Source organism: Amblyomma mixtum, chromosome 3 (genome assembly GCF_055824585.1).
Source record: "Amblyomma mixtum isolate Tamu chromosome 3, ASM5582458v1, whole genome shotgun sequence".
NCBI lineage: Eukaryota > Metazoa > Arthropoda > Arachnida > Ixodida > Ixodidae > Amblyomma > Amblyomma mixtum.
This window is the reverse complement of record NC_143014.1, coordinates 294,335,992-294,363,827: the sequence shown is the minus strand read 5'-3', so window position 1 is coordinate 294,363,827 and position 27,836 is coordinate 294,335,992. Positions and strand designations below refer to the sequence as shown.

General features: G+C 46.6%; 1 protein-coding gene across 1 annotated transcript in view; it reads left to right on the top strand.

The window, feature by feature from the left end:
- Positions 1-27,762, top strand: part of LOC149355230 (condensin-2 complex subunit G2-like) — a 133,035-nt gene extending 105,273 nt beyond the window's left edge. The window contains exons 17-21 of the mRNA XM_089583722.1: positions 2,096-2,281; positions 5,481-5,600; positions 7,837-7,965; positions 23,962-24,061; positions 25,437-27,762. Of these exons, the coding sequence (XP_089439848.1) occupies positions 2,096-2,281; positions 5,481-5,600; positions 7,837-7,965; positions 23,962-24,061; positions 25,437-25,582 (681 nt within the window). The 3' untranslated portion in view covers positions 25,583-27,762. The remainder of the gene's footprint in view (positions 1-2,095; positions 2,282-5,480; positions 5,601-7,836; positions 7,966-23,961; positions 24,062-25,436) is intronic.
- Positions 27,763-27,836: the final 74 nt, after the last annotated feature.

Here is a 27,836-nt window from a genome sequence, read left to right as displayed (position 1 = left end):
CAATGAGTAATTACTCCCTTATTACAAATTTACTCCACCTTGGAGGATTCCCCTAAACATTTGACCAACACTGTTCCCACTTCGAGTTATTGATCAATTCGCTCTCGCCCTACCATGAGCTTGCCGTCCCGGTTAGCTCAGTTGGTAGAGCGACTGCTCCGGTGTAGCGGTGGTCCCGGGTTCGAACCCCGGACCAGGACGAATTTTTCTTTAACTACGAATTTTCTGAGAAAGCTGTATAGCTTTCCTTTGCAGCCGTATGGCGGCGCTTGGGTGGATGCCAATGAGTAATTACTCCCTTATTAGCACTTTACAGGTGGAGATTTGCACCTTTAGCCCTTTCCAGCCCAAATTAAAACTGTTAAATATAAAAAAATTGATATTCAGAGACTAGCAAATGTAGGACGAAAGTAATTCAACAAGACCAGAAAATCAGTTTCGTTGCTCCTTTATCGTTTTTTTTTTCATGATTCCAATTGGAATCACTGGGACATGGTGGTTGCAAAATGCTCAGTAGGGGATTACTTTGAAAATTTGATTTAGTATCAACTGCTTTGAAACGGCGCTTGTCATTGCTAAAGTATAGGCTTGTGTACTAGCTCTTACGAAGAAAACAGAATAACAACATGACACATAGCTTGTACCTCTGTTATTATTTTTTCATTGTGCATGAGTAGGTGTAAGCGGAATTCTTGAGTTGGCTGAAGATAAGCACTGGTTGTTTTGAGAGGTGGCATGTAAAGAACAGGGCGACCATACTCCTAGTATCCAGATTTCCGGCCTCGGGCTATCATCTAGCTTTCTGCATTAACTGAAACTTTGTAATGAGAAATTCTCAAAGATTGGGGTGATGCAGAAGCTTGTGAAGTATTCATGCAGTCAAGGTGCTCCTTATGAGGTGGGGCTCGTATTTATGATTTCTGCCAGTTCAGTAAAATCGCGCTGCATCCACAAAACGGATTTTCCTCTGATCAATTTTTTTTTGATGCACGGCGCGATCTGTTGGGTGAGGTGGTTGGCTTTCCATAGGTTGACAGCTGGATGTCTTACCACCTTCAGTGTAGCTGCATTACCACTTGATTCTATGCAGTCCTGTTTTCAATTTGCTGTCATGGGTGGTATTCCTAGATGTTCAATGCTTTCGTGTTATACTTTGTCTTCGTGTTCTTACAACCAATGCTATCACTTCTCAGTGGGTTGAATCAGCCTGTGTGGTGGACTACTCTTGAAAATTATTTCTATCCATATTTTAAAAAAAAAAATTTTTATTTGAATACCCTCAGGGCGCGAAGGCATGAAAAGTGCTTGCACAGAATGTAGAGGTCTTTGGAGGAAAGAACGTTTATTGTTACATATAGGCTTCATAAGAAGTGGTTTGGTTTGGTTTATGTGGTTTAACGTCCCAAAGCGACTCAGGCTATGAGGGACGCCGTAGTGGAGGTCTCTGGAAATTTCGACCACCTGGGGTTCTTTAACGTGCACTGCCATCGTGCAGTACACGGGCCTCTAGAATTTCACATCCATCGAAATTTGGTCGTTGCTGCCGGGATCGAACTCACGTCTTCCAGGTCAGCAGCCGAGTGCCATAGCCACCGAGCGACCGCGGCGGCTCATAAAAAGCGCTATTTACATGACACTAGCAGTCACAAGTTCTTTAAATATTACTGGGCAGCTTATTCTTCAATAGAGCCTCCGAGTCCTAGTGATTCCATTTGGAGTCGTAATTTTGTGCAAAATATTTTAGCACTTGTGAGTGTTTGCTTCAAAGCAGTAATATGAAGGTTACTTGTGCCCCATTAGAGAAAAACAGAAGTGGTTTTCTTCTGCACAATGCAAGAGAAAGTGGTGCCAGCCGATGGCAGCATCAAAGCATACGCAGTTTCTCTATCCCTTTCCTGCCTACTAGCGTATGTCAGCCAGTTGAAAGGCCACTAGAATAAGTTGATGAAGGGCTAAATGTTCGAACTACTGGAAAAACAGTCGGGACTTTCTTTCTCAATTGAAGACTGGTGGCCTCCAAATGTGGTGATTTTATTGGGAATCACTGGGCCGCCTGAAAGGGTTGGGCTCACGGGTGTGTTGTGCTGCACTGCAGAGCCAGCAGACCCCACTGAAGGTCCACGGGGTCCGCTTCTGTGCGCCAGACCAGCAGTCCTGCAATACCGAGCTGAGCCTGCAGGTGCTGCGGTTCCTCTTGGAGTCTCCACAGCTACAGATGATGGTGCTCAGGGGCCACATAGTGCCCCTATTCAACACATGGAGTACACTGCTTTCTATAGTGGCAAGTGCTGTCCTCCCCATCTCTTGGGGATGCGAGTCACGTATGAGTGCCCTGTTTGCACAAATAAAATGCAGGTTTCATTTTTTCGCAGCATCTGCTCCAGAACACACCATGCATTATGTTCAACACTAAGGTGCTAAAGTAGTGCTAATTTTTGTGATACCTATGCCTTTGCCTATGCCTATACCTATGCCTTTTGGGATGCCTATGAGCTCAACCAAGAAGCTTTTGAGCTATGAGCGGGCCATGAGGTTAACCACAAAGCACGCACGGGAAGGAGAGCGGCTTGGGCCATTGAGAAAGAGTAGGCAGTTGGAGAATCGTGTGGAGTAGGGGAGAGAGGATAGGGCAGGCAAGCACAGTGCTATGTAGTGTGAAGCACGAAGAAGCAGCAGCAAGAAGCTGGTGTGGTGCAGGTACTGCTGCACATAAAGCTGCATGTGTGCATATATGAAAGGATGCCTCCCCAATAACATTGAAGACACCGAAGACGATTCACGCATAGCGCTCGGTCACAAATGACCCAGATATTTTGAGCTTGCATTATAGTTATATTTTTTTTGTTTTCCTAAAGGGTGGAATTGCCTTCCTGAGTTGCATACATGTAGATATGACAGATATGGTGGAGATATGTTGCATTACGCATTGGCATGCAGCCCAGAGAGCATGCTGTGCTGACCTGACGTTTGCCTGTATCAGAGGGCAACACTTGTGTGAATCAGCAAAAGTGCGTACTTCACTGTCCTGTTTTTGTTGCCAATTTTCGGGCAGTCGCAAGAAGGCCAGCATTGATTGCATGCAAGTCTTGAGTTCTCAGTCGTTTGTAACCTTGGGAAACTCCAGTAGTGTTTGAAGACTTCAGTTTGCGTAGCCCGTCCAGTGCTTTATTTCTTGATGTAAGGATGATGCCAACAGAACAGTATTGTTGCTTTTCAACATTGTGTGTTAACTGGTGCTTTGATGCTGCACCCTTGGAAGACATACCTTCCATATTTTCCACAGCACCCATTGGTACACACCAAGGCATACAGCACCCTTGCTTAGATGCATATTGGCTGCTGGTAATCCGAGGATGTACTGTTGGGGGCAAAAGTCTCCAGGACATACGTCTGGCAATCATGGCGTGTAAACGCGATGTGCCAACAGTCACCTGATTTTTCTAGCACACATGAGGGAACTCGAGTCTAACTTTCATGTCTACAGTTATGGTCTGAAACTACTGGCCTATTAGCAAGCTATGCACTTTGGTTGCCATTCCCTTGCCCTAGGGGACTTTTGTCCCAAATGGTGCATCTTTGACGCAGAGGGGAACTGCAGAAACGTGTGACAAGGAGAGTGGATGAACAAGTGGTAACTCACGAACTGCAGTGAAATCATCATGCAAAATGAAATATAATACTTGAGTGCCCACCGAGAAACAACTGCTTGCAGCATCCAAGCTTTCACGAAGTGCTTCAGCTACTTGGTGGGCACTGCTCACCTCGAAGGCATCTTGAATTTGTAGCTTGCTGAGGCAAGGTTGCAAAAATTTCTTTACCTTGGCTTGCCATGTCTCCTGCTTTGTGACAGTCTGGAGAGGCACAGAGAATTATCCATTCTCGTGCTTGTCCAGTGGGTGGCCTTTCTTCCTCTTCATACTTTTGTTCAACTTGTCTAGACTGAGATCACATCAGCTGTGCGAGAGGCCTGGCCTTGGTTTTTTCCATTTTTTCTTACTTACTTCAAAGTTCTTCTCAGTAGCTAGCAGAGCCTTTTCACCAAATAAGTAATTTAGCAACATAGTGATTTCCCCCACCCACAAGCTGAAAAGAAAGGTTTGATTTGCGAAAGTATTTGGCTATGCAATGCAGCACAGACTAGTGGCCCTTCTCCTTCTGAGGACAAGCTCCTGTTAAGTGAGACCACACCTTCAACATGGCCTTTTCTGTGATGCTGCAAGCAGAAGCCAACCATTTGTGCTCGTCAACCGCTCCCTGCAAGGCGAACTTGCGGCCTGGCTATGATATACTCACTCAGGGGTGGGAAGGAATGAGGCGTAGCCAAGAAAGGTGGTAGTAAAGGGAGGTGCTTTTTTAGTTGCAGTCACAGAAAGGCCTAGAAGGATTCGGCCTCGGAGAAATCCTGTTCTCGTGTGCACTGGTTGCAGGTGTAGAAATGTACCGGCCTGATACCGGACGCTTAAAATCCACCCATACTGAAACTAGAGAAATCTGAGCCAGTCGTTCAGAAGCTGTACCTGTTGCTAACTCTATGACTTGATGATCTTGGCTTCTCTACCAAACAGGGAAGGTATTTCTGGGGACGGATGCTCTTCTGTATGCAGAAGGCAGACCTTGTGCTGCATGTTCTAATAATGACCTGGGGCTGGAGCATTGTGAACACTGTTCCTCATAGGGACGACTAGGGCTCATAAGTGCCCTGTGTCGAAGAAATGCGCTTGATAAAAGTTGAGCAATGGTTTCTCGGACATTTTAAGAATAGTTTTAGTTGGTTATGCACTCTAAACCCCTTACTGCAGTTACCGAGTTTGTGCTTGTCTTGTCCACTCTTCATCTTGTCCAGTGTTTTTGCACTACGCCTCTGTGTCAGCCAGCTAGCTCAAAATTTGACTTTTCTGAGATAATTATGCTGTTCTTGGTGGTAGTGCAGTATGACTGCCATGAAACTCTCTGCAAAATTGCAGACTTCTACAGCGTCATAGCTTTTTTAACAGCTGAAAGGGAACCATGAGAAAGAAAAGCACGAGACGTCAGCGTTGTGTCTCATGCTTCTCTTTGTTGATGTCCCCCTTTGGCTGTCACTAACTCTGATTCGGACCCAACTAGCATAACTGCAGCTACAGCCTTTTGTCGATTTCTTCACTGTCATTGCAGGAGAGCTTCTACTTAAGGCTGGATACTTACTTAGTATTTGCACCAAATACAGCTGTGAAACACAGTAGCCATGTTGTCGTATGGGCCAGTGTCGTTCCATAATTTCTGTGCTCATCATGAGGGTTGTGACTAGCGGTGGGTAGTAGCCTAGAGATAAGCACAATGTGATAGATTAAAATATATGGTCGGAGGCACAAATTTTACGCTTGTGAAAAAACATTGCCAGAAAATTTGGCAGAGTTTGTTATCAGTCATTATTTTCATTGACATGTGGTTCTTCAGGCCTTCTTTTTGAGCATTGCATGTGTTGTGCTCTGCTTTTCTAGGACTCTGTGCAGGGGTTACTGTGCTGCTCCAATAGCAGGATGCTGATCCAAGTCACCATGATGACAGCCTATGACCTGTTCTTCCTCCTCACCTACGTCCTGCATGGCCAGAAACATCCTGTATGTTGTTCTGAATCCTGCTAAGCTGGAAATTTTGCTACTCAGTGCAGGTTTGATGTGCTGTTCGTACACAACACAAAATGCTGAAAAGTTCTTGAACAATTCTGAGCCTGTTCGGTCTCTGAATGCAACAAATTGAGCTGAATTGCTTCTTGAGATCAGTCTACTAAGGATTCTCTCTGTGGCCCATCTGGCACTTTAGCGTCCCGCATAGCCTGAGTCGCTTTGGGACGTTAAACCCCATAAACCAAACCAAACCATCTGGCACTTTACTCGGCAAACACTGGCTTTTTGGAGTCTGCACCTGTGAAAATCAATAGTATTAATGAAGTGCATGGCACATGCCATACATTGGTGGTGTTGGCAGAAACTGTATAAAAATGTAAGCTTTTCTTGTCGCCATGAATGATTCTCGTCATTTATGGTCGCTACTGCATAGGTGACCAAACTTGCCCGAGTTACTATATAGTACAAATGCTGAAGAGCCGTTATTTGCAAAGCCGGCATCGTCCCTAAAGGCAGGACATTTACATAGGCACATGGTATTCTGGAAATGAAGCATGAGTGAATTTAGTGAGTTTATCAGCAGTTTCTCTACTAGTGAAGGTAATGACGGTGGTAATAGTGCTGATGAATGAGTGCTGGAGAGATTGTTTTAAGGTACCCATTTTTTAATAATTATTATTTTTCACAATTGGTCCCAAGGCTTTGAGTGTCTGCCTTGTGAATGCATCACATGAAGACAACAGGATCTTGGGCTTGATTTTTCTGTTTGTGTTGTGTAATGTTTATCCTTTTCTGTCTAGCTGACAGTTGTCATGATTTTTAAAAACAGCCGTACCATTTAAAGAGCTAAATATGCATTGTCATTTATGTCATTTATTCCAAGGCCACCTGTAGTGCACTTTTTTTTGCAAAACCACAAAAAAAAGAGAGCTGCACATCTCCGTGATTTATATTCCTCTCTTGCAGCAAAATTTCATGCTAGCCAGCATGCACAAGTTGGTAGGCTACTGTTAACCGGATTCATTTTGCACCCTGTCTGTGCTAAAGCAGGCTTTGGTAGCCTTACTTTTTATCTTATCAATAGATTGAACTCACTTGTTCAGGCATAAGCAGCTGCAAAAATGATTTATTTGTACCTAACTGCCAAGCTCCTGGGAGAAGAGGTTAATAGTTCCTTCTGCATGTTCTTACACTTCCTCATGATAACATTGCTTTGATGCTCAATGACTACATTGCTGCGCCATCTTCTACTAGTGCACATGATCGGGCTAAGCCCGGGCTGCAAATCAGACAGCAGACATGGCGCAACAGGAAGTGTGCAATGCCCATCACATGGAGGACCCGAAATGGGAAGGTGGAGGTGAAAAAATGGACAGTGAGACAGACCAGCCTACACAGCCATTGCACCCATGGCATGTGCTGCACTGGCGTTCACTTTTGATCATAGTTAGCCTTTGAGGTGTTGAGCTGAGCTTTGAAGTCCATTATTATTTTTACTTCAAGACTAGGAAGATGAAGCAAAACGCTAGCTCGCATTGGTGATCAAAGGAATCAGTGTTATGAGGTGTTTTGTTTCATGATTGCGGCCCACCTATGCTTTAAAGGGCCTTTTTATTTTACCTCTTTACTGGTCTTGCCATATAGGCTGTTACTTAGTTTGGTACTTCTGTTCTGTGCGTTTTGGAGGAAACGCCAGACTTGGACAAGTTTCTTGAATTGCATTTACCATTCAAGTTCGCACAGCACAGCATGTGCAGCAGTGATTCAAGCATGCATTCACACTGCACGATTCACCGTGTGCCGATCCATGGGGAATGTCAGTGGCATAATTTGAAGTGCATACTGAATTATGCTGCCATTTTTGTTGAAACCAAATGGGATATTGAACTTGTAGCCACCTTTGGATGTGCGAAAAGAAATTTAGGGCCTTATGTTTCTTGCATTGCAGAATGAATAGTGAAGTTCACTTTTGCTTTTGAAAAGCTTCCTTGAAGCAGAATCCTCGTTCAAAAAAGTTTAACGGTTTGTTGGCGGGAAATTGGGAATACATAAAAGTAGCAGCATTTATTTAGCAGAGTTTCACTGTGTATTTCATAGTATATGGTGCCATCGGTAGGAAGCCCTAGAGGCTAGTGTTGTGGCACCTTATTCTGCATCCCTGTTAAGGGATGACTTCCTTGCTTATTTTGCATGACATCCCTGTACGAATGTCAACTGCAACCACACACAGGTGACGCAAGAGAAATTCGTGGCAACATTAACATTCGAGCGCCAGATGGCATGGATCGAGGAGGATCTATTGCCAAGGCTGCAAAGTCGAACGGGAATCAATCGAGAGCCACACCTCCAAGTTCTGAAGGTAGGCCTACTTGTTCATTTTTAAGGCGAAATTTTGCCGCAACTTGTTAAATTTAATAGTATTTCATTCATGAACCGTCATAATCTGGAAGTCTTTGACGAAAATGAAGACTAGAGAAGTGAAGCAATTTCCTTGTGATCAAACATGCTAGCAGATCATGCTCCTGGACTATCAACGCCCATATGCTTTCTGTCATAAAGTAGTGTATTCTGAATGAGAGAAAAAAAAATTTAATGTGAATTTCACGCTTCTTCCTTTTCTGATAACAAAATAAGCTTTTGTACCAGACTGTTCCCAAGGCAGTGCTGTAGAAGTGGCAGTTAGGAACAAGACTTTCTTTTGAATATACCATATAAACGCGTCTAAGGGCCGCACTTTTTTTTCCAGATTTGAGGGCCAGTTTTCGGGGTGCTGCCCATAGGGGACCGCAGCTTCGCAGGGGGGCGCTGCGGACGCCAGTGAAAAGCGCCCTCTCCGGCCGACTCCGTGTTTTTGTCCGGGCAAACCGGTCACCCCTCCCATTGAGTAGCTGCGCGAGCAGCGCGCTTTCCCCTGAAAAAAAGCCAGTTCTGCACGTACTTTGCACGTGTTGGCCAGCCTGCAAATCTCTTTGTGCAGTACCGAGCTTTTTCCCTCGTGCTTGAACGCTGACGAGCTTCAGAGGATTAGCAAAATGTACAGGGGCGCTAGAAAAAAATGCGAACAGCATGGCGCCCACGCGCTGCGCAGTCCGAATTGATCTTCAATGCGTTTTTATCTCGGTAGTAACAATGACGCTAGAGTGGTACATTATTGTATCACGGATGTCTCTAGCGGAGCGCCTAGGCACTGCGCTGTTCGCATTTCTTTTGGTCGCGGCAGTACGCTCTGAGATGTTGGTTAAAAGAAATAGTGGACAGTGAATTTTTTTTTTTCGCTGCGAACTTGAAAAAAGAACTGCTAGTGGATCAGGCCCACTACGTGAAGCAGATTGTTGACGAAAAAGCCGGTACCGTAATGGCGAAATGTGTATCGCAAGTAAATGACGAGATCATTTAAGACGTGGAATTCGAGGTAAATACCATTTTTTTTTTTGGCGCGGCCATCTTCGCAAGATGCTTAATTTCGTTGGGTGATTGAGCACTTCGGTGCATGCAGGTTTGTTGGCCAAATAATAAGGATTTTGTTACGTGTTTCGATGAATAATGATGGAAATAATTTTTATTTTAACTTAAAATAAAGTGGCCTTAAGGCGACACGCGAGGCTGAGGAGAAAAACGAAAACACGCACGAAATGCGCCTACCAGCTGCTTGCTATATACGGCTAAGAGAAAAAATGCTCTAGTTTGTCAATCGCTACAACGGAGATAAGCTGTTGGTATATTTATTTTAATTCCGATTACAGCGCACGCGCATCCCCAAAACAACTTATTTGCAGAGCCATCGCTCATATGCAAACGCTCATTCATGTGCAAGCAAACAATTTGATTATTTTTATTTTTTTGAAATTTTTTACATGTAAAGCAACTTGGAAAATTGAGCCCGGCGTCACAAGTCGGAACATTGAGGCGATCACTGACCTTGCCTCACACGCGTCTGCATTATGCCGCTAGCTGTAGTCAGTCTCCAAAATAAAAAATGGCAAAAAAAAAGAGTTTCGTTAGCGCGAGCTTTACTAAACACTGCATGCTTAGTGAATTACAGCAAAAACTGCTCAGAAATAATATTACGCGTTCAACATACCAAACGTGTCCAGTAACAGGAAAAAGCTTACTTCACCCTGCCCATAGCAGTTATCGAGGCCTGCCGTTTCTCGTTCTCATCCATTTCATACCCAACCATTCCGGACAAAAACATTTTTGAATCGTAAAAAATGTATGACCGCATTTTTTTTTTTTATTTAACAATACTGTCAACCCTCGTGTGAGGGTCCTTACAGAGAGGGTATAAAAATTTCATAGAAAAACAGCACTATTCACAAGCATTGAATACATCAGCATGACACGGTACATCATTCAGTCAAGCATCAAATGGCACTTTCAAGCAGGTGGTTATCCAGAGATCGTTCGAATGCATGCACATCACTCTGTTCCACAACACTCATTGGCAAATCATTCCACATTTCAACTGCATGAGGGAAGAAGGAATGTTTGAAAGTTTCACTACGGGCGTTGTAAGGCTGAATTATCCGACAATGTTTTGTTCTAGAACTGCGTTTGCCTGGTGCTTGTATGTATGTTTCCTTCTGAATATTTATCTGTCCTTGGAGCATCTGGAACAATAACTTCAGCCGATTTTTTTGTCGTCGTGTTTCTAATAAATCCAGGTTACAGGAAGAGAGCATATCCGCAACTAATATCCGCAAAGGAAGATTTCACTATAGCAATCTCCCATCGATAGGCTTGCTTTTTTTTTCGTATTAACGTTTTTCCTATCGTCAACTGCTCGATACGAGCGATGAAAAATATTTAAGATTTTGCTGCATATAGGAAGAGTGGACCATTACCTTCAATATTTCCGTTACTGTACGTTACAATTTTCCAATATTAAATTTTTTTTTCCTAAGAATGTAGGACATCACTAGGACATCTGTAGAATTACACGGGCAGTCCTGGGCCGTTGATATTCAGAGAACTATTGTGACAGCCCCACACACAACCAGTTTCTCCACTCTTAGAACGTCGCGGAATTCACAGCGAGCGGCAACACCACTTTTGTGCGCCCGCGAGCAGGACGGCGCGTGCTCACAATGAAAGAGAGAGTGCCAGCCGCGTGAGCAGCACGCGCGTACCAGTCGACAGGCTGCTGGCTCAATGCGCTCCGCCGGCGACGTGCCCGGACGGAAACGCCAAAATGACCGGCAGGGGAGAAGTGGCGCTGGTGAAGTGGTAGCAAACTTCAGGTGCGCTTCCCTATACACGCGATGTGTGAAAAAATTTTTTTATTAAAGTAAAAACACACCAATCAGGGAATGAGCGGCATTTATTCTGTGTTCAGTCGTCACTCACGGAGTATTTCCACTCTGAGCTGGTGCTGTGCTCTGGTGCGCGCTCATCCCAAAAGAAGCCGCATAGCATGTCTGCTGTCAACGCGTAGTCATTCCGCACTTTCATCACATAGCAGAGCAGCTCTTCTTCCAGTTCAGGAAACTCGCGCGGCTTGCCTCGGAGAGCGCGCTTTTTGCAGCTTGTGCTTCTCAATGCATCCTTTTGGTTGCACTGTCATCGGACGCACTGCTCGGCCACGTCGAATTTCCTGCCCGCCACATGCTTGCCGTGTTCGAGAGCTAACTCCCAGCCGTGTGGCTATTCAGGTGCTTGCCCCTCGTGCTAAAACTGCAACGCTCGGTGGCAGCACGCGACAGCCACAACCACAACTACGGCGAGCACGCTGACACACCACAAAAACAACAAAAAGCTGATGCCGATGTGGATAGTGGGAGGTTGTGGCGGTGGAAAAAGTTGACGATGATGATGATGACTGCGACCTCGGGCGCCATCCATGGATGGCCCTTGGAAGCTCCTGTGCGCGTATATATATGGCCTCCGCAATCAAGCGCTCCGTTGCTCGCAGCCAAAGCTGATCACAGAGGCCATGGTGCGTGCATTTAGAAGGCTATTCCCACCTGGGTCTTGAAAAGTTCGGGTGCGGCCCTTACACGGATTTATTTTTTTTTAAATATTTCCTTCGGGAAAATGTATGCGGCCCATACACGAGAGTGGTCCTTACATGCGTTTATACGGTATGTGGACCGGGGCATTTTAAAGAGGGCAACTAAACAAGGTTTGTAGTTTTATGAACTTCAAATAATGGAATGGGTAAAACACAGGTAAAGCATTCCAAGATTTGTCGCGCAAACATTTGAAATGGTGATGCAATTCTTGAATAAAGCCACTACAGCGTTCAGACTTCTCCACACAGTGAAACACTGGGTAGGGGCCACAGGATGCAACTTATGAGTGTGGTGCCTTTCTTGCCATTAAGTGCTTGCTTTAAAATGAAGTAAAAAGGACAGTTGAGCTATAGTTGGTACATCACTACAGATGGTACAGTGCAGAACGGACAAAACATGAATAGAAGACCACACGGATGAATGCTAACAACAGAAAATAAACAGTACCAAACTAGTCCTTTGCAAATGTTGAGTAATTTTGAATAAATAGTCGAACAGTAAAGTATTCAATTCAATCCAAATATGTTTGGTTATTCGAAATCTCGAAGTATTAGTTTCAAGTGAATAGTGTTATAGTGTTTAGCATGCTCCCAGGATGGCACCACAGCCCGACTCCATCAGCACTTTCTTGGACACATGCTGTGTGCCTTTCACGATCGCCCATATGCCGGAGTCTCCTGTGCGTAGGCACCGCAGCACACGCAAGCAGGCACGTGCGTAGTGCCCTGATTTGCACCTGCCAGTGCATCTGCCTGTGCTACCCGTGGTGTGTACACACCAGAACCGGCACGGTGGCTTGCATCAATTGGAGGATGCATGCTGCTTTGTTGATTTCCACAGGATGAGTCAGAGCTGACTGTAGCAGCCACAGCCACTCTTCTCCGCGTGGAATTTGCTAATCGAGTGCGATGGCATGAGGAAGAGGGAGCTAGCACGAGATACATGGAGATGGGTGCTGTTGCGAGGTACGGGCTGTGGACTCAGTGAAGGCTAGGAATTGGGTTTTTATTAAGAAAATTTAACCCAAAAGAAAAGAGGGCCCCAGGCCCTTGGAAAATACAGACTGGCTCCCCGAGCTGCTGCTCTGTTCCACTGCTGGAGGAAGACACCCTTTGTCCGTTGACGGTCGAGTTTTCGAATGCCGTGGTCACGTGACCAAGCCGCGGTTCTTGGAAGAAGCGTCCTTGGGGGCCGAATCAAGACCACCCCGAGTTCCGATGCGAGAGGAGAGGGGACAACCGCGAGCCTTATAAACATGTCAAGTTCGAGGGGCCGCGTCTTCGGCTGAACATGAGCCACGCGTCCGCGACGAGGCCGGCACCCTGCGGCGCGGAGGGTAGGCCGGAACGCTCGCGGCACAAACAGTTTCCGGAGCTCGCGGGCCCACACACCAGCAGTGTCTTGCAACGTAACAGACTCCTCCCCCCGATGAAGTCCTTCGCTGAGGCTGCGTCCCCAGATGCAGGATCGAGAGAAGGACCCCGGACGGCAACAGGGCAAATGCATGCGCTCACTTTGCACACACAAACACGAACACATTTGCGGAAACTCCTGGCTGATGGTACCCGAGCGACGAACGACTGCCAGACGCCGTTTGCCAGAAAACTCTCCCTGCCTGCCTTTGCTGAACAAGTATTCGGCTCTCGACAACACATGGCGAAACACACAACAAAAGCAACTCAGAGGTCTAAGACGATGCTTTAACGCCGTCTCGTATTCTCATAGCTTAGAATTAGGGGTGTGCGAATATTCGATAATTTCGAATATTCGATCGAATAGCACGGTATTCGATATTCGCTTCGAACTGAATTCTCGGTATTCGAAATTTTGAAGTATTCGCCTCGCGCGAATAGTGTTTCTGGGGCGCTTGCCCGCTTGCTTTATGTGGTTTCAGTTCTATTGCCGCATAGATGGCTTTTTTTTTTATCGCGCTTTCAACGCTCGGGGGTCAGTCAATACACGAATCACAACCAGGTCGGGGTGCGAACCCAGCTACAAACGAAATAAAGGTGAGGGCGACGCGCTCTTGCAGAAGATCCTGCGTTCTGGCCGTCTCCGAGCCTCCCCACTAAGGCTGCCATAAGCCGCGTCGCTGCCACCGTGTCGTCGAGGCAGACGCAAAGAAGGAAGAGCACAGCCATCAATCGTCTAAGCTTCAAAACAAGAAACCTCAGTTTACTGTTGTTGTTGTTGCGACTGAGCGAAGGATGAAAAGGAAAGTGCACGGGCCTGCCGACTGGCTCTAGCCGAGCCACCACCGCTGCCACGTGCAGATAGCGGAGAGTTCAAAGATAAGAGGAAAGAAAGAAAAAAGACACGCGTCACACAACCCAACAACCGCGTCCGCCGCGGCGGACGCTGGCTGGAAAATCAGATAAGCACCGAAGCCTGGCTGGAAAATCAGATAAGCACCGAAGCCGCGCCCGCCCGCTGCCGCTCCACGACTCTCGATTTTTTTTCCTGTTAGAGTTGCGGAAAAGATTACCAGATAGGACAGATGCGAAGATAAACACGCAGCCCTACCGCGCTATCGCTTCACCCAGTCAGGTGACGAATCATGCGTACGGAACATGAGCGACCGTTCTCGGCAGCTTTCAAGCAAGCCATCATATTACCGGCGGAGTCGCGAAAAATTCAGCGGCAGCGCGGGGACTCGATGTCGCCGAAGTGTATACTTACATCAGTCAATGGGAAGGGCGCCTTTAGCGTGTGATAACGCTAAGCTTATTGTGCACCTGTGGAGGATTACTTCCGTTAACGCTCGGCATCTACGACTGGCGTCTTTTCTTGCTATTCTGACTGCTTGCGCGTTGATGGGAACGGAACGCCGCCGCCGTAATCAGGGCATTGAGCCATCTTCGGTGGTGTGCCTAACTCCGTCCGTCGCCGCAACTCGGGCACTCTGATACGTTGGAGGCTGAGAGCATTCTTGATGGAAGCGCGATGCTGAGTGCTGCTCGGAGGTACTACCGGGGACAATTTTGCCAGGACGCGCGAGCGGTGCGAATGACGTTTCGCTTGCGGCGCTAGAGTTTTGTACAGCCGCTTCCATTCTTGCTCGAGGGAATATGCTAGTCTGGGAATGTAAAAATTGTTCTTCCAGTATAAATTGCCAGTAAAAATTGTTCTTCACTCTAGGTGTTAAAATTTTGAAGTGTAGTTTTAAATAAAGCCTCAGTGCAGTGTGTAATGGCATCGTGTGTTGGGAAAATAGATGGTTTTGGAAATGCCTACTGTCACTCAGCCTCTTTTTAGTGCCAGAAATACTATTTGAACTATTCGCTTCGAAATTATTCGAAGAAAATCGCTATTCGCTTCGAATTCGCTTCGAATCAAAAAACCACTATTCGCACACCCCTACTTAGAATCCTCTACTCAGACCGCCCGCATTTCGGTTCTTTGCTGTTATTTTTATTCTCGTTTTTTGAAAAGCCCATGCCCTGTTTCTAGCAGGACGACTCAGTCTCATCCCGACTGCACTTGTCTTGAGACGACACGACTCTGCTATTTTTGCATATCGAGGCCTTTTTGTGGGCTTGCTGCCACTTTCCTCTTTAGACGACGACTTCCTGTCATTTTTGGGGGGTTGGTTCTGTGACCTATCCACCCGCGTCGCACGCTCAGAACCTGCTTTCTGACACGCAATGCGGTTCTTTTCTTTAGGCTTTAAAACCACCCCATCTTTATTTATATCAGTGACAAATAGCCCTGCTAACTCAAGACAAGAGCCCTTCATTTCTTTGTGCTCCGGCAGCGATGCGTTCATCTCTTCTCTTTGCTGCGAGCCTCCCACGTGCACCTCGGGACCAACAACCGACTCCTTAGGTTTCCCACACTCACTAAGGGTACACTTCTCTCCGGGTTGACGAGCAACTATCTCGTTGGCGTCGCGCTTACCCAACTCGGCCACGGTCTGGCATGCCTTTCCCTTAATTGGGTGTTCCCCTTCTCCGGCCTTACCTCTTTGCCAGTCATACATTCGCATTGACTCCTGTTTCATGTGAACGCGGTGACCCGGCTCGGCAACTGTTTCGCCTGCCTTGTGAAACTTACGCTCTGGTGTCAGGTGCTCCCCTTTCTTTTCTGCACCTTCACTCTGACGAGCCGCTTGCATTGGTTCCTTTATCCTGGCATCACGTCGATCCAGCTCGGTAGCGGTCTCACTAGCCTCTTCAGAACCTCTCTCTAGAGTTGTCGCGTTTCATTCCCACCCGGGATTATTACACGCCTGTTCCGCATTCGCAGCGGTGATATCTTTACACTCCACGACAGTCCGATGCTTAGCGGGTTTTGTCTGGACAGAAGCGGCATTGCGCCTAAATTTTTCTTTCACTCTAGCATTAGAGCGCGTCCTGCCGCTTAGGAACTCTGTTTCAACTCCAAAGTGACGGAACAGAGCTGTCTTTACTCTTCCGTAGTCATTCATATCCTCATCGGACAGGCTCAGTTTGACATTAGCAGGCTGAGGCGGCAAAAGGGACACTAACATGTAGCTCCAAATGTCTTTGTCCAATTTCGACATCTCACAGATACTTTCAAAGTTGTCCAGAAATTTTGAAATGTTTTCGCCTCTTTTGAATACTCGCAGATGAGATCGCGTCACATCCCAGCTTCCTTCGCCAGTGCTCTGGCCATCTTTTTTGCCAATATGCGCTTGTGCTCGGTCTGTTGCGCCTTTTCGCACAGTTTAAGACTACCTTCGTCTTGTGCATGTTCTTGGCACTCTGCTTTCTCACTCTCCGCTTTTACTGAAGTTACGCATCCTTCATTCTTGACTGCGCCTCGTAGCATCTCAACTTCAAGCTGCAATCTTTTCAACTCCCGCTCCTGTTCCTGTATTTCCCGCTCCTGTTGCTCTGCCGCTACCCGTTGCTCTTCTATTCTTTTCGGCTCATTTTCCTTCTGCACTCGGCATATCTTTTCCAAAGCGTCCATTATCTCGTCCTCTTCAAACTCCACCTCTTCAATTGCATGGCGAATATCTGGCTTCCTCATACGTTGATTTACCTCTAAACCAAGTTCAGCTGCCAACAGCAGCAATTCGTCTTTAGTCAATTTCTTTATATCCATGGTTGGCGAGAGCCGACTACAAAATCTGCAAACTAATCACACACCCAGTGGTGAATAAATGCAGTCGATTCCTCGGATAGAACCCAGTTCTAAATCATCTGGCAATACGTAATCGCTTCAGCACTCACCCAACCAGGAGTCCTCGATGGCCACCGTGTCTTCCGAAGACAGGAACTGCCAAGTCCGGCGATACCAGATCGTCGACGTTGTCTTTGGGCAGTTGTCTTGGCGCCAGGCCTTCACGCTGCGCTGCGACGAAGGTGACTCCCTGAGCCACGTAGCGGAGCTCCGATTATCCCGGATCCTCGAAGGCGCTCTCTCGTCAGCAGTTGTCCACCAGTCTTGTCCTTATCCTGCCGTTAAAGAGCTACACCATGCAGCCTGGTCGATCCCAGATCGTCGAGGTTGCCTTTGAGCTGTTGTCTTCTCGCCTGGCCTTCACGCTGCGCTGCAATGAAGGTGACTCCCTGAGCCACGTAGCGGAGCTCCGTTGATCCCGGATCCTGAAGGCGCTCTCTCATCAGCAGTTGTCCACCAGCCTTGTCCTTATCCTGCCGTTAAAGAGCTACACCATGCAGCCTGGTCGATCCCAGATCGTCGAGGTTGCCTTTGAGCTGTTGTCTTCTCGCCTGGCCTTCACGCTGCGCTGCAATGAAGGTGACTCCCTGAGCCACGTAGCGGAGCTCCGTTGATCCCGGATCCTGAAGGCGCTCTCTCATCAGCAGTTGTCCACCAGCCTTGTCCTTATCCTGCCGTTAAAGAGCTACACCATGCAGCCTGGTCGATCCCAGATCGTCGAGGTTGCCTTTGAGCGGTGGTCTTCTCGCCAGGCCTTCACGCTGCGCTGCTACGAAGGTGACTCCCTGAGCCACGTAGCGGAGCTCCGTTGATCCCGGATCCTGAAGGCGCTCTCTCATCAGCAGTTGTCCACCAGCCTTGTCCTTATCCTGCCGTTAAAGAGCTACACCATGCAGCCTGGTCGATCCCAGATCGTCGAGGTTGCCTTTGAGCGGTTGTCTTCTCGCCAGGCCTTCACGCTGCGCTGCAACGAAGGTGACTCCCTGAGCCACGTAGCGGAGCTCCGTTGATCCCGGATCCTGAAGGCGCTCTCTCATCAGCAGTTGTCCACCAGCCTTGTCCTTATCCTGCCGTTAAAGAGCTACACCATGCAGCCTGGTCGATCCCAGATCGTCGAGGTTGCCTTTAAGTGGTCGTCTTCTCGCCTGGCCTTCACGCTGCGCTGCGACGAAGGTGACTCCCTGAGCCACGTAGCGGAGCTCCGATGATCCGGATCCTCGAAGGCGCTCTCTCGTCAGCAGTTGTCCACCAGCCTTGTCTTTATCCCACCGCTGCCACCAGTTTGTTGCGAGGTACGGGCTGTGGACTCGGTGAAGGCTAGGAATTGTGTCTTTATTAAAAGAATTTAACCCAAAAGAAATGAGGGCCCCAGTCCCTTGGAAAATACAGACTGGCTCCCCGAGCTGCTGCTCTGTTCCGCTGCTGGAGGAAGACTCCCTTTGTCCGTTGACAGTAGAGTTTTCGAACGCCGTGGTCACGTGACCAAGCTGCGGTTCTTGGAAGAAGCGTCCTTGGGGGCCGAATCCAGACCACCCCGAGTTCCGATGCGAGAGGAGAGCGGACAACCGCGACCCTCATAAACATGTCAAGGATGTGGGAATCTGGCTTTCCGCCGTCGCCTTTGCGCGGCTGTGCCGGCCTACCGCGTCGTTTCTCCTCTTTCCCTTGCTCCCGCCTCAGGCGGTGGAGAGGCGGCTGGGTGACTAATCACTGTCATTTAGCCACAGCTCCGCCCCGGCTCCCCAAGGGCCTTTGCCATTGGCGCCTTTTGGCGGGAATTCGGGACCCCGCTTTGGGCGGCCGCGCGCCGCGCGACCGTCCGAGCGGGGCCCAGGGAGAGAGATCCCTCCAAGACAGCGAAAGGTGCGTACGTTACTGTTTGTCCCTGCCGGCCTTTGCCGCTCGGACCAGTGCTTACTCGAGCTCGCCCGCACGTGTCCTCTGACCTGCAGCGGCTCGAGCCTGTCCAGCGGGGTCCAGCGACCTCAGACAGGCGTACCTTGCGTTGATTGCCCACTCTCTCTCGCAACCGGCCCAACGGTCGACACGGGAGAGAGATCACAGCACTGCCGCGGGGACATTCTCCTGCAGCGGCGTGCTAGCGGCGCACATTGCTCGAGTCGCTTCGTGCGCGCAGCGGAGCCTTGCTCCTCGCGCGCCCCCGGGACGGGGTGACTATTGAGTGCGTGTGTACCTGCTGAAGGACGACGTGAATAAACGTCTCCTTTGTGAACTTGGAGGCTTATTTCTTTGCGGCGAATCGCTCTCCTCCCAGCGGAGGTTGAGTGCACCGCATCGGTGTTCCAGTGGTGTGTGGTGACGGCTGATCGGGGCCCTTGGCTCGCGCGAAGCTCGAACCCGCGGTGGGTGGTGGCCTGTGTCCACGTAGAAACCCACAAGTTCGAGGGGGCTGCGTCTTCGTCTGAACATGAGCCACGCGTCCGCGACGAGGCCGGCACCCTGTGGCACGGAGGGTAGGCCGGAACGCTCGTGGCACAAACAGTTTCCGGAGCTCACGGGCCCACACACCAGCAGTGTCTTGCAACGTAACAGTGCCCATTTCCGGCATCTGATGCGGGTTGTGCTGGGGGGCACAGATGCGGTGCGTACACATAGCAGGAATTCATGGAGTCACATGAAAGCAGTTGGAGGTCCCACAGACAGGCCCTGCACCCCACAAATATGTCGGCTCTGTGTGTACGGCGACTGCCCCATTTTCTGGTGGCCATTTTTGCAGAAAGTCGACACAGCTTCAAAGCTTCCATGCACTCTTAGTTTTTCTAACGTAATAGCCTTGTAGATTAGAAAAATATGCGGTTTAAAAAGTGCCTATTGGGCCGTTCAACCTTTCTTGTGCACGAGAAGTATCCGAAACATTTGCTTCAAAATTATTGATGAGTTTTCTATTCGCTTCGAATTTGCTTCAGAACAAAAAACCACTATTTGCATTTGCAGAGGCATGGCAGGGTGCAGGCAGAAATCTGACTGCTTCTGTAGGTGACGTCACCACCCAGCTTCTCTGCTTGCCGTCATGCTGTGCAGAGAAGTGTGAACATTGTTGCAGCTTTAATTGGTGATTAAATCGCCATTTTAAGTCACAGCACAAAGAAATTCTCATGTCTCAACAAACTTTACTTGTTTCAAGGTTCCCAAATGGTTAAAGAACTATTTTGGAAAACCCTGCCTTACAGGTAACTCAATTGTTTCTACCTCAGAGCTTAAGCAGCTGTCAAAAAGTGCCCAAGGACATAAGTATACATTGGATCAAAAGAGCACCCACCCTGTCTGAAACATAGACAGGAAAGACTCACACATAAAACAGCACCCGTCCTGTATAGTGTCTTTCATGTCCTTGTTTAGCTGAACTGGTTTCATTGGTATCTTTGGAATATTGTTGTCAGTTCTCCACTGAAAGGGAAGGCAAGAACTGGTCTGGAGATTTCTCATTCTTCTGGGCTCCTGTGTGTATGCCGAGTCTACACAAATCAAAAGGAGTTGTCAGGCAGGCATGCCTGGAAACCAAATTGAATGATGTGCAAGGAACATGGTTTAGGAGGGACTACGGAGTGCATAGCTCAGTGGCCAAATGGAAAGCTAGGTGTCTTTGGGAGAGTTCTGTCGCCATGCAGTACAGTATGCTGGGTGGTTTGTCAGTGGTGCTGTCTGGTTGCCTCCAATTTAAGGAGGCACCATGACCTGTCATATGTAATGCCTTTATTGTGCCATCGTTCTGCCATTCGTGTCAAAAGACAGCAATTCTCCGTCCAGTGGTAAAATGGCCGAAGTGGCAAAAGACGGCGAATCGCCGTCCGATGGAAAACCGCTAGCTTTTGGCAATAAATAAGAGATGGCGCTGCATACAATTTTTTTCTTGTTTCTGGTTAGTAGTTTTTAGACTAGATGGCAATTTTCTTCTCACTCTAAATATGTCAACGAACACTGCGTTGAAAATATTCAAAACTAAAATTTGTGCTTTGCCAAAAAAAATTCTAAGAATGTCTCAACTTGTAGCATGCCAGTAAGAATGCTATGAATATTGAACCAGCCTTCTGCCACATTTTTTTTTAACTCTGCAGCCTTTTCACAAGTTTCAGAGGAAATTTATATATATATATATTTATATTTACCGGGTGTTTTTTTAGAAGGTCCAAAATTTTTAAAGGTAAATTGTGTTACACTTATTTTAGCACTGGGGCTATACTGGAGGCTACGGCGGGCGCCAGGCCAGAGGAAAACTGCTGTAATTAGTTTGCTGATTAACTAAATATGTTAATAAACTTTTCTAATTTTTATTTTAAGGGGTATGTTGCATTCGCAGAATTGGAGGTCATCCTTCAAACAGTCCAACCGAGAAAAAACAATTTTAATAAAAAATTTTTCATGCACGTTACGAGGCGCGAAAAAGTCACCCTGGTAGGCACCTTCGCACCGTAACTCAGCGGCGATGAGCGCCTCTGACGTAGTTCGCTCCGCCCTGCGCTTTGTGTCACACGGCTGATATCACCTGAAGCCCGGACGGCGGCCTGCGCTATTGCTGCTTATCTCGCTTCGCTCCGCGGAATGCCGCGTTGGAACAAAAACGCACTGGCACTAAGCGCAGGGCGGAGCAAACTACGTCACAGGTGCTCACAGACGCTGTGTTACAGTGTGAAGCTACCTACCAGGGTGACTTTTTCTCGCTTCGTAACGCGTGGAAAAAATTTTTTCATGAAAATTTTTTTTCTTGGCTGGACTGTTTGGAAGACGATCGCCAATTCTGCCAGCACAACATTACCCCTAAAATAAAAATTATAAAAGTTAATTAACGTATTCAGTTAATCAGCGAGCTAATTAAAGTAGTTTTCCTCTTACCTGGTGTCTGCCGTAGCCCTCAGTGCCCCAGGGTTAACTCTTTCGTTACCACGGGAAAACGACCATTTTTCATATGTCTCAGACAAAAATTATTTTTGGAAAAAGTGTGATAGATAAAATTATATAAAATGCATAACAATAATTGAGATAGAATGTGCTTTATAAGGAAATTTATTTGAACTCATATTCTGCTTGAAATTCTGTGGAAAAAAATCAGTAAACAAAAATAAAAAAGAACAAAAGTTTTGTGTTTATATGACAATAACTTTCCAAACACTTGTACTAAAAAAATTCTAGAAATTACAAAACAATTCAAATTCTTTCTAAAATATGGCGTTAAAGTTTTGAATTTATAACTTGAATAGTTTTCGAGCTAGAGGAAATTTATTTGAACTCATATTCTGCTTGAAATGCTGTGAAAAAAATCAGTAAACAAAAATAAAAAAGAACAAAAGTTTTGTGTTTATATGACAATAACTTTCCAAACACTTGTACTAAAAAAATTCTAGAAATTACAAAACAATTCAAATTCTTTCTAAAATATGGCGTTAAAGTTTTGAATTTATAACTTGAATAGTTTTCGAGCTAGAATTTTTTTCTTTACGCCTCTTGAAAAGGCTCGTTTGAGAGTGCCCTTGATATGATTTTTACAGTCCAACAAAAAAAAAATTGGAAGTGTAATGTTATGCACCAAAAGAAAGCTTGGTAAGTGTGGTTTAAAAAATACAAATCAAAACTTATTTAATTTACGTCAAAAATTGAAAAAAAAAATATAAAACACAACAAAGTATAGGTGCGATATATAGTGTGCGATAAGTATAGCTGCGATGTAGCTGCAGAATCGAAATCCAACGTTACAACATCTTCGTCCGAGTCACTGCTGCTCGGAGGATCTTGAAAATCAGCTGCAGAGGCTGAAGAATCACGTGCAGCGGGACTCTTCCGAGCGCGCGAAGCGCCCGACCTTGACGCGGCGCCATCCTCACCGTGTATTATGTCGCAATAAGCCTATGCTCCAAGGGCATTTCAAAAATGCACGACCGGCAGGGAAATTACGAACTAGGCAAAAAATGGAACTAACCGTCTAAACAACAAACCAGATGCGCCCGCACAAGCGGACAGGAAAAAGAAAGCGAAACTATCAGGCCAATGTTCCGGGATCGGTTTACGCAGTTACAGCGTCTGAACCAAAATCCGACAATGCAACATCGTCACCAGAGACTCTGCTACTCGTAGCATAGACAATAATTGCAGTCAACGCAGTAGAATTGCGTGCAGCAAGGTTTTTCCGAGTGCGCGCCGTCCGCGTGCCCGACGCCATGCACGGAGCGTCCGCGCCGTACCCTCCGCTTCAAGGGCGTTTCAAAAATTCGTGCGTCATGAGAAAATTGCACTCTACGCAGAAACCAAAACTGTAGTCTCCGAAGAACAACTTAGAGGGCGCCACATCACCGTAACGGCTATAATGAGGAGCTTCAGTTCACACAAACAGACTGGAACGAGGAATCTGAACACACAGGCGAGCGTTCTGGGCTCTCGTTGCCCAGTTTGAGCATTGAAACAATACCTGACAATTCAGCATCGTCGTCAGGGTCCGTGCTAATCGATACATCAAAAATATGTGGTGCAAACGCAGCAGAATTGATTGGAACGGGGTTTTTTCGAGCGAGCGCCATTCCCGATCATGACGGCTTGTTCGGAGCGCCCGACGCCGCACCCCCAACTTCAAGCGCGTCTCAAAAATTGCCGCTTTTTGGCAAAAATATAAACTAAACAGGAATTGAAGTTCAGTGTGTGAACAACAAACCGAATGACTCAGCAAGTCCGTAGCGGCCACGGTCGCACTGCCGTAGCGCTTCGAATTTTTCGATCACCGGTGATCGAAGCACAGTGGCGTGGTAACGGAAGAGTTAAAATAAATCTAAAGGAATTTACCTTTCTTTAAAAATTTTGGATCTTCTAAAAAAAACACCCGGTATATATATATATATATATATATATATTGGAAAACAACTTTTTAGATATACGACAGTGAAATTTTGTATGCAATTCAGTAGTAAGAGACCACTGCAGCAGGTTAGATGACCAGTGTTGTGAATTTCGAGGGAAGTGTGTTGGATGAAGTGCTAACAGTATTTCTTTGTTCAGGCTCACATTTGCTTTTCGCTGTGCACTTCTCAGTGACATCACAGTAGGACAAAGTAATAGACTAGAAAACTAAGCAGCTGTCTTCAGATTGCTCGAAAATCATTGTTTGTGCTATATCCATACTGCTCGAAATGTTGTATGTGTGCACTTGGGGTAAAGCATGTGCCGTCAGTTCTGTTGCTTTCTTTTTTTTCCAGATGTACCTGAAGGTGGCTAGGTCTGTCCTGATGACAACATGGGTCAGCTTTCAGTTTGCAGCAAATTTCCTGAAGTTCGTGCTTTTGTGCCAAGAGATAAGTGAGTGCATGTTTTTGTTTGTTTTCAAAGCACAGCTCTTAGCTCATTCCTTACGGCACCATAAGCCATGGGTCATATATGACCCACGTTTTGAACAAGCCATCAGAAATTCCATTCGGCACTTGTTGACAAGCTGCACCATATAGTTTGCTTCTATAGCACCATTTCTTTGGTTTCTGTTTTGTTTTCTCATTTTATAACATGAGGAGGTGAGACGAAAAATGAAAATATTACTGGACGTGCCTTTCGCCGACCATGGTGTTCATTTCACCGTTCACTTCTCAAAGGTGAAAGGCTGCACTGAGCATTGTTGTCTGTTCTTGTGCTGTCCTTTTTATTTTTTAGAGCAGTAGTGGTGAGTTAGCCAACCATGTGGAATGGGCGAATTTCAGTTTAAATTGCGAGGCATCGTCTCAGAGGCCCGAGACATCAGTGTGTGCTTGGGCATGTTTCGTTTTGCCGTTCACATTGTGTTTTATGCAGTACACTTTATCTGTAAAGGAATGATTTTATTTGCTGCTTTAGGGTCTTTGCAACATATTGCGAAGATATTTTTCCAAATATGCCAGCAAATTTTTTATTATGATGTTAAGGAAGGCCACGCTCCTCTTTCCCCCGTAGAACCCATCCACTAACAAACGAAAAAAAAATGCAAGAATAGTACGAATGGCAATCTCTGCTATAAAAAAACACATCTACCTCCACTTAGTCTGTTGACACAGCACTCATATTGCCTAACTTGTCCACGGAAAGTGCAGTGTGTTATGTATGCAGCTGAAAACAAGAATGTTAGCTAAGAACATATGCAACGTTTTGTGTATTTTAGTTTTTTGTAATCGACTTCTGGCTCAGTGCAGCAACGTGTTTTTGTTTTGCTTTTATTCTTCTTTTGTGTTCGGAGCATATTTGACCAAATTTTTGCATACACAACTCTGGTATTTTTTTCATTCAGAGGTATAATTGGTAAGCTACAGTTTGATGCATTACAATGCGCAGTGCATTTGGCACCTATTTTTATTTTAACCGCTTAAAATACGTCATTTTTTTGCAGTAGGGAAAGAGTTAAGTACCTGTTAGCGTGTCGATGGCGGCAGCCCTGTAACCGGCAGAGCGAACGAGGAGCACAGCAGGGGATGAAATACAGTGGTAGCGAAGAGACCGCGAGGGCGAAAGCGAAGGAGGGGAGGGTACTGTGGGAGCATGAAATGGAAAGTGGAGGAGGAGGGTATGGCAAAAGCAGGAGGAGAAAAGCAGAAGGGGAGGGTATGGTGGGGTGGTAGGCGAGAGTGGTATCGTGCTCTGTCTGCAACAGCTGTTGAGAAAAGCACCGGCCAAGATAGAACAAGAAACAATGCCAGCTTTGTTTTTCATTTAGCAGAAGAGGACCAGTTGAAGACGCCCATTGCCCTTCTACCTCCAGTTGTGAAGAAGTTCATGCCACTCTTTGCAAAGACCAAGGTCCAGGCTTCCACGATTTCTTCCCTCGTGGACAAGATTTGCTGTGAAGTCTCTGCCGACTAGTGCTCTGGTCCTGCATCCCATAGTGGTTCACAGCCCCCTTCTGGGATGGACACAGAAGTCGTATCAAAGAGTGCCTTTGCCAGCACTGACAAGCACTCTGGCCATGTATCTGGCGAGCGTTTGGGTGCTTCCAAAATGGACACAGCTTCCACTTCAGTCCCTCTTCCTTTCACATTATATGGATTCAGACTGTCATGTGGATGCTGCTTTTATTGATGCATTACAGTCCAACCTCGTTATAACGAAGTCTCATTTTGTGCGGAAATTTGTTCGTTATATCCAATATTCGTTATAAAAATGTGCACGTAAATTCCCGCAGAAAAGGTCGCTAATAAACCCAAGAGTACTTTAATATGGACAGCACAGGGTTGAAAAAAATGCACTATTTTTTAATTTAACGCGTGGTACAAGCATATCAAACCTCGCCTTGCATTTCGTACTGGAAAGCAAGAGCGAACTCACAAATCGGGATGCTAGGCCAGGATGCATGGCATGGCACTTCACACTATTTGACAGGTTATATTTCTCGACGAAATCAACACAGAGCAGCGCTTTCCCGATGTCAGCTGATTTGGCCACAGGTAGGTTCTCGAGGTACCCCCTCAACTTCCTGGCCATGTCAGCGGCCTCGGCGCTGCTGAGAGCTCGCACTTCGCCATCTTCACATGCATCGCTGTTTCTAGCATCATCTGCAGAAACCACCTGATCAGCAATTTCTTGGTCGGCCAGTTCGGGTGCCACAGCCAAGTTGTCATCTGCACAGATGAATTCCTCGAGCGTAACGTTCGGAACCGTCAGCTGACGCCATGTCGTCTCGCCGAAACTGTCCGCTTGCCTCCCAGTTGCATGCGGAAGCTTTCTGCCTACTTCTCGCAGTTCTTGGCGCCTACGGCTGCTTCTTCGCCAGACAAGACGTGGCAAACAATCCGATGGCGGTCATTAAATCGCTGCAGCCAGCCACTGCTTGCATGAAAGTCATTGTGGCCTCAGACGGAAGTGAGACTTCCCTCCTTCATTTGAAGGACGGCACCAGACACAGGCAGGTTATGCGCTATAACGTCCTTGAGCCATGCAAACAAGGCATCTTCAACACCCTGTCTTGCTGTCATTCTCCACAGCACCTGCAGAGTGGGCGTTTGCAATCTTCTGCCTTGCGCTCAAGATGGTTGATAGAGTGCTAGGCGCAACACCGAAGTCCACGGCAATGACTTTTCCTTGCGCCCGCTGTCAACTGCCCTGAATATCTTTATCTTCGTTTCAAGCGAAACTGCTGTTTGTTAAGACGCGTTCCGTGACGCGTCTACAGGTTGAACTGCAGAGATAGCGCGCGCGGGTCGGAAATTGCGACGACTGGGGTGGCCGGGAAGCGGGCGTCGGTTTGATCACGTGCCAGTCACGTGCTAGGCAGCCGTTGATGCTAGATTCATTTGCTCTCCCTAGATGGCGTGGCGTGCGGAAGCGCGGGTGATTCAAATACATTTTAGGTGCGGGCGCTTCAAAAGATCAAAATTTAGCGTGTTTTGAAATTTTTTCCTACTTGTTTGCGCATTTTGAGCCCCGTGAATACAAAAACTGCTTCGTTATAACCTATGCAGTGTCAAATTTTGAATATTTTGTTTCGTTATACAGATAGAACTCCCATAAAAATAAAGCATGTCCAACCAAACTTTTCTTTCACTTCGTTGTATCCGTGTTCGTTATAACGAGGTTCGACTGTAGTTTAATTTTTCACTTCCGTTTTTTTTTAACTTTTTAGTGTATCCAGACTGGAGTATTTCGTTATTGTATTAATTAGTGTCTTTGAGGTAATCAACAAAATATTAGCAGCCATGCAGACAGGAGATTATTCTCAACAGTTTTTAAGGTTGATCTTTCATCAATGTTTTAGCAGTCAAGTAGACAGAAGATTTGTCTTGCCAAAAATAAAGTTAAGGTCATTTCACTGCACTCTGTTCATCATATTATTGTGAGCCTTTGTGATGTTCACTGTTGAATGCTGGTGGCACACACCTTGTAAATTTCTTTGTCATACCCGAGGCAACCACATAGTCCAGTGTTCGACAAAAACTCGTCTGGCTAGGAAATGGCATCATTTTGAAAAACCTAACACTCGGAAAGAAATTGAACACCAGGGTAAAAAACAAATGACGTTTTGGAACCCCTACGGATCCCTTGTTCACATATGAAAACGGAAAATGGATCGGCCGTGTTTATACGAGTGAAGGCCACTGTAATGAGCATGCGTATGCTGCAG